This window comes from Hoplias malabaricus, chromosome 4 (assembly GCF_029633855.1).
Source record: "Hoplias malabaricus isolate fHopMal1 chromosome 4, fHopMal1.hap1, whole genome shotgun sequence".
NCBI classification, from domain to species: Eukaryota; Metazoa; Chordata; class Actinopteri; order Characiformes; family Erythrinidae; genus Hoplias; species Hoplias malabaricus.
In genome coordinates, this window is record NC_089803.1 from 35,769,873 (window position 1) to 35,781,026 (window position 11,154).

The following is an 11,154-nucleotide window of genomic DNA, read 5'->3' on the forward strand; positions in this document are numbered from 1 at the left end:
CAGACATTAAAAAGAGAAATAATAAAAATCGTAATTATTATAATTACCTCAAAACTAAATATTATGTAATAAATAAAATAAATAAATAAAGATACCCTATGTTTAGGGCAAAAAAAAAGTCCACTGAATACATTTTACACACTTTTTAAGTTGATTAATTCATTATCTGTAAGCGCTTATCCTGTTCAGGTTCGCGGTGGGTCCAGAGCCTACCTGGAATCATTGGCTGCAAGGCGGGAATACATCCTGGAGGGTGCACCAGTTCTTCACAGGGCAACACACTCACACCTACAGACACTTTTTTGAGTCGCCAATCCACCTCCCAACGTGTGTTTTTGGACCGTGGGAGGAAACCGGAGCACCCGGAGGAAACCCACGCAGACACTGGGAGAACACACCACACTCCTCACAGACAGTCACCCGGAGCAGGAATCTAACCCACAACCTCCAGGTCCCTGGAGCTGTGTTACTGCGACACTACCTGCTGCACCACCATGCCACCCCTTTTTATGTGATGAAAACGTTTATTAATATTTTACGTACAAACCATTGAGGAAAAGAAAACATATGCCCACTCAGGCACCCAAATTCGCAAAGGGTAAATTAGGAGTAAAGAGCTGTACACACTGGAGTTGCAATAAGGCATGTTTTCATTAATTTAAGTTACATAAAGTTTATACAGTGCAAATGCTTCTTTAATTTTGTGAGGTTTCAATAAGCACAATCTTTTTGTGATTAGGAATTAAAGTTCTCTTAAAAGTCACATTTCCTGGAAAATATATTTTTTCTTTAAAGGAATTTAGGAGGAAAAGGAATTTAACAAAAATGAAAGAAAAAGCAAATATGGTGCTATGGTTCTCCAAACTAAATATGCATTCAAATTTAAGTAAAATCAAAAAGAGACTTAATTTACAACTAAATATACATTTTCTGCATTTTTGCTTCAACAAACCTGTGACACAGATTAAAGTGCAGTAGAGTGACAGATTAAAGTAAAGCCAAGGTAACAGAAATGCCACTGTATGTGATTTCCAAATGAAACTAGTACTGTGAAGTGGATTTGAGGTCTATTTTGAGGTCTTATTTGTCAGCCATATTACACCACAGAATATTTTAAAAGCAAATCCATAAACACAATCCTTATATCACACATTGACAAACACAAAGCTATGACCTAGACAAAGGATACTTTTCAAGGTCTCTTAGTTCCTATATCATTTGCAGAGCTGACTTGCTAAAAAGTCCTCACTCAGTATAAAGACATCATTCTCAATACAAGTAAACAAGAGTTAAAATAATTAATGGCACAGCTTAAGCTTCTGCTTCTTGCAGCAGGGTATCACTTGACCTCACTGAGTTATTATAGCATGGTATTATTTAATATTTTATCCAACCTTCAACAATGGTTAGCAGCTGGACACCTGACCTCCTGAACTGCCGGTTACTTAGCAACAAGCACTAAGTAGCTCCGACCACCTCAGATTCTTTAACCACAGGTTCTGGACTTAATTTTCAAAACCCTCATTTTAGCATACTCTGAACATGCTACAGGCAAACCATGATTCAATAATGTCCTATTAAGTTAAATACAGAAGAAATAGACACATTTACACACCCAAAGCAGTTGTCACTAACCTCACAATTTCCACAACAACAACTCTCCCTAATAACTGTTAATGCATATAAAATTGCAAATACAATTTACAAGAGCTAATGTTTCCTCATGGTTTATTAGCTCTCCAGTCTGTTCCACGGAAAAAAAGTTTGGTGTTCGTACTCAGCCCCGGCTCTGTAAATGGGAAATAAACACTGTGGCTCGGACAGAGAATCACATCACTATTTCAGCCAATCAGCAACAAGTGGAGGGGCATATGCTGTGTATCTGGTACTTGCTAAATGTTTAACTAAATGCATTGTCAAGGAGAGATGGTTGTGAAACACCCAAAAATAAAAGCATCTGACTAACAAAAGCTGAGCAGAAAATATGAAGATATACGCAATCTTTGGTGAGGTTTTTGGAAGGTGGAGACACCTCTGAACACTGAAAGGCATAAAAAGATATTACATTGCTAACAAAAAAATAATTATTAATAATAGTAATTGCTACAGCAGTTACTGTTCATCTACAAGTTACTAGCATAGGCCTGTGGGCTACAAAGACAGCAATATGTGTTAGACACAAGGTTGATAGCATATGTTCAATAAGAATACTTAATAGTTTAACTTAAGTGAGTTAAATGTGAAACTCCAGGAGAGCACATAACCAATATACAATGTTTGGCTTTATTAACAAACCCCAGACGTGCTCCCATCCAAGATTATAAACAGCCTATCAGCTCCCTTCATAAAGGGCTGTGCTACAAGTGATACGCCAACAACCAATCACCTGTAGAGCTCTGATACGGATAAAAATGACTGGTGAGGTTGTCAGTTTTTAATCAGAACATGCACTGTCACGACCATGAGCAGGACTACAGTGCTGCACATTGATTTGTGGTGAATAAAGTTTGGATAACAGGTGGGTTTGTCAGTAGAGGACTGATTTGTGTGGAGCTTTAGCCGAATTTAGAGATTAGCTAACAGTTAAAACTGTCATGAAATGGCTCTTTAACAGTTAAAAGGGTTTTTAGTCTCCAGAACAGTGTCTTTACACTGAACTGTGGAGATGCTTTTGGGTTGTTTTCACAGGATACAGGTCAAATTATTTCTTATGGTAGGAGACTTACGTTACACTTTTTCAATGTTTTTATGAATTAAAATGTGAAGGATCACAAATCCTTTGTGGTGTATGTGTAATTATTTTCACTCAACATGTTATTTTAAGAGGGGTGCCCAAAAATATGGTTGTAGATTCACTATATCCTGAGTAGAAATGAAAGAACAGAGTGTACAACCATCTCCAAATGGTAATGTCAGATTGCACTTAACTTGCTGTTTAAAACCATTTCAAAATTTGGATACAAAAGGCTTAAGACAAAAGAGGGTGTATTTTAAAGTCTCATTCACCAAAGAAACACTGGGCCCTTATGTAGTCAAACCATCCTGTGATATTTATACTAACTACTTAGGTCCTAACATTCAAATTCAGAAATACTTGGACATTTGTTGTTTAGACTACAGACTATTGGTCATACAGAGAAACTTTCACAACCAAAAAGCTCCTTCAAACTTAAAGTCACATTGTGAGGCAAGCGGCCAAACCTATTCTTGACTATTTTAGCAAAGAGGAAAATGAAACCAGCCAAAACTGCAAACTACAGCTTATTTAAAGACATTATTGCATATCAGTTAATGAAACACTTCATGGTAGTTTAGAAAAGAGCTAAACACCACCTAAACACCTTGAGCAAAAAGACGAAAGATTTAGTAGCACTACAACATTATTCTTAACTTTTCTCAATGCAACAAAGTACATCATGGTGCCAACCTATCTGGCCTGATCTGGACACTGAATAGTAACAAAACATTACCGTATTTTCCGCACTATAAGGCGCACCTTCATTGAATGACCTATTTTAAAACTTTGTCCATATATAAGGCGCACCGGATTATAAGGCGCATACAATAGACGCTACAGTAGAGGCTGGGGGTTACGTTATGCATCAATTAGATGGAGCTGCGCTAAAGGGAATGTCAACAAAACAGTCAGATAGGTCAGTTCAACTTTATTAATAGATTACAACCCAGCGTAGTTTAAGGTAAAACATGTAGTGCAATGTTAATATACCCCACATAGTGGGGGGGGGGACTTTTCCTCGATTCAATAATAATAATAATCACAATATAGTAACACTCGAAATAGTGCAAAGCGATAACAATATATCAATAACTCAACGTTGCTCAAACGTTAAAATCGCACAACACACAAAATAAACACGTAAAGCTCACTTTACTAAGTTATTCCTCATCCATTGATTCGTTAATGTTAAATTCTCTTGCTGTTGCTCTATTCCCGTGTTCTTCTGCGTGACTGATCGCCTTGAGTTTAAACTCTGCGTCATATGCGTGTCTCTTAATAGGAGCCATTTTGGGGTCTTTACATAAAAAACAAATGGAAATGAAATATATATACCGGTATATATCCAGCATGCACCGCGCGCGGAAGAAAATGAAGTAGGCGGCTGCTTACCGTAGTTGCGAGACCTGTTGTGGCTCAATATTGGTCCATATATAAAGCGCACCGGATTATAAGGCGCACTGTCGGATTTTGAGATAATTTGAGTGCTTTAGGTGCGCCTTATAGTGTGGAAAATACGGTAAATTCTGTATGTGTATCTCAGAACAGATACAAACATTTGCATAAATAAAAAATGTGGCAGGCACAATTAACCTACTACAAAAAAATATATAATTGAAGGATTTTTCAATATTTACAAACTACTCTATATAGTATAGAATATAATGTAGTTTTGATGGCATTAGAAACAAATACTCATAAACAAAAAATTACTGACTATATCACACATAAATAAGCCTTTCAGGACACTTGATATAAACACAAAGTAACATCGAATCTATAAAGCCTTCTTCCAACAAGTGACAGTAGTTATTTTATTTTCTAGGAAAACTGAGTAATGCTATCCACACACTAGAGAACTTTGAAAAGACATTTAAAAGTAGATTTCTCAGATATAAAGACAATTAATTTTTGCAAAACTACGGTTCTTGAAGAGTCCGTATTTAAGCCAAGATGAGAAAAAAAACGGACTAAACACAACCATGCTGATCACCTTACACCAAATGACTGAGACGACAAGGAGTTTCCTACATTGCTAACAAAAAGCCTCAGGATTTCTGCAACATCAAAACCGTTTGGTATACAGCAGACACAAAGCAGCTTTCATGAAAACTAACACTTGTTGACAACATGTAACTATCCTCAACTCATCTCTCACTGATCAGCTTTGTGTGACAAAAATCAGAAGCTTAAACACCAAAACCTTCTTGAACTAGCTCCTGCTGTGACAGGCCCCACACATGATGTAATGTTGTAGACAATAGTATCAACAGTCAATAGTGCTGGGACCAATCCAGCCCTGGCACCCCCCCAACCCACACACAGTGACTCTTCCACTAGGTTACTGAGCACAGGACTGCTGTTATGAACCAACAAGAGCAAACAAAAAACAATTCCTAATAATAACAACAACAGATTTGACCAAAATGTCTTTGGCAAATGTTCCTGTCCTGCTGTAATAAAAGACAATGTCTACAACTCCACTTTCTACTGTAATGTACTGTAAGATACACACAATGAATACTTTTATAGAGAGAGAGAGAGAGAGAGAGAGAGAGAGAGAGAGAGAGAGAGAGAGAGAAAACACTTGTATGGATAACAATATGACCATTACCATCACCTAATACATGTATATGCACACAGAAATACAGCTAATACAAATGACAAATGTTCTCTAATAAACTAAAATCAATGCAGAGCTCATATTAGGACAACATGTGACCAAGCCGATAAACATAACAAAAACATAACTGGTATAAAAAAAATAACACAAAATTATGATAATTAAGCAAAACAAAAAAGACTTTTGTGGATAACACGAATGGCCATGTAACTATCACACACGTCCCATATGGTTAGCAATATGACCATATACTGATAACTAGCAGGGTCATAACCGTGCTCTACTCATATGTTTCACTTTTTCTGCTCTCCCTCTGTGTGCGTGCGTGCGTAAGGGCTGAAGCGACACCTCAGCGACAAGATCCCTCCTGTCTGTCAAAACACACATCACAGACACGCCACGGAGAATCTGAGGCCAGGTTTAGTCCCGAGTGTTTTCCCTCCCTGAGAGTGCTGTTAATATCGGGGTGCTGACCCGTCCTCCTGACGGGGTCGGGGGGTGTTCAGTTACCTCTTTGACCGGGGGGAATTTCTTCTTACACTCCATGGAGAGAGAGCGCAGGTCCGTCTGCATGTTCTCCAGCAGCTTCTTCACCGCTTCGGGGCTGGAGGTCGACATTTTCTCTCTCTTCTCCTGCTCTCCTCCCCCACAAGTCTGTAAACAAATATCCCGAAGGGAAAACCGGAGTACGGCTGCAGTCCTACAGCCCGCTCGGGCCTAACATTAACGTTATCGCGACACGGAGAAACAGGAGAGCGGCCATTCGCTCTCGATACACAGTTACACAGTCGCTCCGGTCTACGAGCTCCAGGACTTTCCCCCTTCGCGGGCCGCCGCCATCACCCTCTCTACGGCTCGACTGGACTCTCCGCGGCGTCTCACAGCGCAATCTTTACTGTTCCATTTCACTGAGATCTCTCGCTCTCTCCACCGCAGGAGAACAGGCTCGCATCCCAGAATGCCCCAGCACACACTGACACGTCACACACACTTCCGTAAACAGTGAGAGAGCGAGAGAGAGAGAGAGAGAGAGGAGCGCACTCTACTGGACCTTAACATTAAAAACGCGAATGGAAGAATACAAAATGAATCATTCATTCGGTTTTTTCATGCTTCATCCTGTTCAGGGGGCAGATTACCGGACCTATCCCTGAATTCAGGCTTGGGGTAGTGTTCGGTAGTGGTGTCTGGTGCCTACCCCATCAAACAACTAGTGATAAGGTCCCCGCGACCACTATTTGTGTACATTTGTAATGTTCCCTGTTGGACATTTCTAGGACTTTATGGACGTCCGCTACACGTCCTATTCTAGAACTAATCGAACGTTCCCAAACATCCATTCCTGTAACGACCTAGTACCGGTTAACGTTATTTTTGTTACATTTAGAGAACATCCGCGCGTGGTCCTCTGCCGGTCACTTATCACGGTGCATGGCAACCAGCTGATTTCACCATTCTAGGTGCATTCCAATCACTACACACAGTGGCAGATGTAGGCATGGGCCACAGGGGCAGGGGGCGGCACGCGACGTTGGGAAAAGACGGTGATATTTGTGCTGCGCATCGTTACTAAATGAACTAGCTTTGAAGCGGGCGACCTGTCATCACGATGTTCTCATGAGTCATGTAGCTTCCCCGTTGTTGTCTCTTTTCCTGTCAGTTCAACCATGGGTATAATTCACGGTATAACAGCACCTTGGGTTCACTTGCCCCTTGATTTTGACAGGCACTAAATGAGTGTGGGACAAACAAAACGGTTCACCATTAAAGATTTAGTCTTGAGACTTGGTTGACGGTGTTGAACGATGGGTAAAAATGCTCCAGTTCAGTGCCAAATTATTCACTTTCTTTTTTGTCTGTAACCGATTATCTAGTTCAGGGTCATGGTGGGTCTGGAGCCTACCTGGAATCACTGGCAGCATGGCAGGAACACAGTCCTTCGCAGGCTGACACACACGCACCTATGGACACTTTTGAGTCGCCAATCCACCTACCAACATGTGTTTTTGGACCAATGGAGGAAACCCATATAGACATGGGGAGAACACACCAAACTCCTCACAGAGAGTCACCCGGAGCGGGACTTAAGCACACAACACTACCGTGCTGCCCCAGCGCCAAATTAACCACACAAAAATGGATAAGAAAAGGTCTAAGCCATCAGGTGCCCAGTTTAGGAAAAAAGAGTAAAAAGTGCTGTCAGCTTTCCAAAATCTCTCAGATGAGGAGCTAACAGGGTGCTACTAGAAATATTGGAGCCCATGAAAGGAAAAAGAGTGGTAGTGATAGTGACATTTTCATTGCATTGAACTGAATGAATTCCATACTAATTAGCCTAACAACAGTTGCTCATAAAACAAAAGAAATATCTTAAAATTGTGTGAAAGTGATGATGGAATTTTCATTTTAATTGGGACATATTATGCAAAACCCTTTTGTATTTCCACTTGGGTCTCTACTGCTCCTATAAACACTCCACGCATGAAAAAAAAATCCATCCATTTTCTGTGAGTCAGTTGAAAGATTTTTGTGGAATCATATACTTTTAAGAGCCGTTTGGACGTTCCCGTATTGTAACGTCACACTAGGGAAATTTGCATAGAACCACCCAGGCATTCGTGAAGTTGTTTGTGCAGGCAGAGCCTTACCGCCCAATATGCTCACTAGGCATGTTGTGTATGGTCCCGCTAATTAACAAAGGGCCTCTCATCTTAAGGCAAAAGTACTCCGCCCTGCGGAACCAAAATCCAGTCCAACTCCAACCAGTCTGTGTTTTCATTTGTTAAAAAATTGAATGTTTCTATTGGTCTGAACCTCTGAGCTGGAATTTAAGTCACCACACAGTTGTGACCAGAGTCACTCTGGTTATTCTTGACTTAAGCTTGAATTGATAAATTGTCTGGCATCCTTGTTTTTCATGTGATATGAATATAGCAACTGAGGTGTTCTCGCACGTCTGAGAATTGTTTTTCTTTACTGATATTTCTGTCAACACAGTCCAGTGTACTACTTAACATTCTGCACACTCATCTGTATGTATTATCTTGCATATCTCATGTTGAAACTGTAATGCATATATTGATACTCCCCCCACTACCACAGAATACATACATGACAGTCAGAATGATAAAGAAGGATTTCATTTCATAATGAAACAGTAACTATCTTCATTTAATGACTAAACTGAATACTATTAAGACTGGGCAAATCAATATGCAAACCCAACACAGACTAACACACAATCTTTGAAAGATGCATGTACAGCACAGGGAAACATAAGATAGTGATAAAGTTTGAAGAACCATGCAGTTTCCAAAAACAGGCATTTATCAGCCCTGAATCAGGTCTGAATCAGTGCACTACAAGGTATTTACATCCGGTGCTTTCCCCCAGAAATCAATAATTAGTAATAATATATTTCAGTATGTGTAGACACAGTGTGCTATTAGCTTAAGTGGGTGTCTATGTTTATGTAGGAACATGATGTTCCTGTCTGCAAGTTTTAAAAGAACTTTCCAATGAAATGCCAGTAAAAAAACTCAAAAGAAGTTTAAGGCAATACTCACTAAATAGTGCTTGATGATACAAGTATTTTCTAAAATAATCTAGATTTTCTCATAGATAACTAATTAGTGAAGTATCATCTCAGCCCATGAAGAGAGTAAAAGAAACCTCACACAGACACTTGAGCTTTTAAGCAGCACAAGAGAATAAAAAATATTAAAACTGATAAAAAACTGATTTACAAACTGATACTTTGTAAATCCATTACTCTATACATGTAGTTACCAGGTTAATGATCTGAACACCTGATTAGTGAATTAACATGCATTAGTATGGAATGTTTGCATACAGTTAACAATATATCTAACATCTCGTGGATAAATAGGGATATAACAGCTAAGCACACAGTCTTCCTCTATTCAGCCCCCCCAACACTAACCCTGCAATAAATAAATAAATAAATAAATACCATACAGTCTCCCTAACCATGAGACATAAAATCATGTTTTTTTAATGATTAACTTACTTCGAAGCTAGCTAATTTACTTGTCGTGATGCAGAGATGACAAGATGGCCTGAATCAGAGCTGTATAGAGAGAGAGTTACGACACTGATTGATCTCGCTGCCATCACAAGGTTCATGTTCCTCTTCAATAGTCCCAAACAATCCCTGCGCTGTCCTGTTCTCATATGGGTAAATAATATAATATTATACCATTTCTCTGTATTTTCAACTGCATTTATATTTTCTGCATATTTTAACATCAACGTGGCAGGTGAAGGGCAAGATGTTTACCAGTTTTATTTTTGGAGGGAAAAGGGTCCTTCTTGTTAACATGCATTACATCTCCCTTCACTTTCTTAGGGATTTATAATAATAATAATAATAATAATAATAATAAAAATACTGAACAGGTTTGGCCATACACTACACATTGTGGTTTGTCTGCACTGACTGAGCAGATACATAAAGTTAATAAAGTAAATTATGTCTAATGTATCTAAAAATACACCATTATTTATTTACATGATATTTGAGTTTTTGTGTTTATTCACTGTTTTATTTATGCATTTGTACTTTTTAAAATTTTTATGTAACAAATCGTTAATGTAAATGAACAATTTTTGAAATTCTGAGTGTTTTCTGAAACTTGCTCATTGTTGAGTTTGTTTACTGAGCAGTGTTATTATTATATGATACATTTATTACTACATGAATTCATATAACATTCCTCCTGCATTAAGGCATGCATTTAGTTTGTTACCAATCAAGGGGGTATCTCACAAAGGAGCATTTCTAAGTTTAGTCAAGTAACTTAAGCCTAATGTCAAATCTGTTCAATGAGAAAATAGCAGCAGGACAGCAGGCAGGATTATTATTAGATAGTCCTCAAGGTTTGACTTAAAGTATCTGGCTAATTTAAAAAGCCTACTTTGTGGAATAACTTCCAGGTTTTTAATGAGACAAAGGAGGGTTACTCTTGCAGAGTGCACAGAGCACAGAGCAGCTGTTCTGGGTGAGAACAAGTGTTTCTCTCATGGAACTCAATGATGTTGTGGCATTGCTTGAAATAGAGGCCATGCTCCTGGAAAGAAAGCTTCCCTCATGTCATGATCTGAAAAAACAATTACCGGCAGGTACATCAGGCTGAGGTTACGAATAGAGTCCAAGTGTATCAAAGCTGCAAGGGGGGAAAAAGTAAATTGATGATGGACATCTTGTTAGTAAGAGTCAGAGTAGAAAAGCAAAGAATACCTACAGCTACAACAACCACACCGCTGTCAAGTACCTTGATTGTTGCCATGAAAATTAGTTGTGTACCTGCAGCTGCAATTTTAAGCTGTGGAGGATCTGGAAGCCTGGTTGCCGCAATAGCCTCATCATAACTTTACCAGCACTTTCTCAGTAACTTCATGTCAGCCTGGTCATTGTTAAGTCAGTTTCATCATCCCTTTGGTTTAGTCTGTGTTTTGAAGCTTATATTAATAGGTCCTTGTATGATCATTTTTTAACAGTTTACATAAGTGTTTTATATTATTTTATATGTTCAAAAAAAAAGATAGATCCCTTTAATAAGTCTAACCTAATCACAAAGTCTGTACACTGACTGACTGACTGACTGAATGAATGAAACACAACAACCACTTGTTTCAGAGAAGCCTCTCTCACTGAGATCACCTCTTATTAACTGGCACACATTGTCTTCATAGTGCCATCACTTGTTTATTTCATAAGTTGTCTAAAACTAGCAAAGTCCTTACTACCAAATTCATTCATATCTATTAATTA

The 11,154-nt window shown here is 38.8% G+C and overlaps 1 protein-coding gene across 3 annotated transcripts in view; it reads right to left on the minus strand.

Annotated features, from left to right (window-relative positions):
- mon2 (MON2 homolog, regulator of endosome-to-Golgi trafficking) overlaps nucleotides 1-11,154 on the minus strand; it is a 46,276-nt gene that overhangs the window by 31,574 nt on the left and 3,548 nt on the right. For 2 of the 3 annotated variants that reach the window (XM_066667203.1, XM_066667202.1), the window contains exon 1: nucleotides 5,871-6,335. The exons of the other annotated variant lie outside the window; for it this stretch is intronic. In XM_066667203.1, coding sequence (XP_066523300.1) covers nucleotides 5,871-5,978 — 108 coding nt within the window. In that variant the 5' untranslated portion in view covers nucleotides 5,979-6,335. Of the gene's footprint in view, nucleotides 1-5,870; nucleotides 6,336-11,154 lie in introns of those variants that run through there. 3 annotated transcript variants of the gene reach the window in all.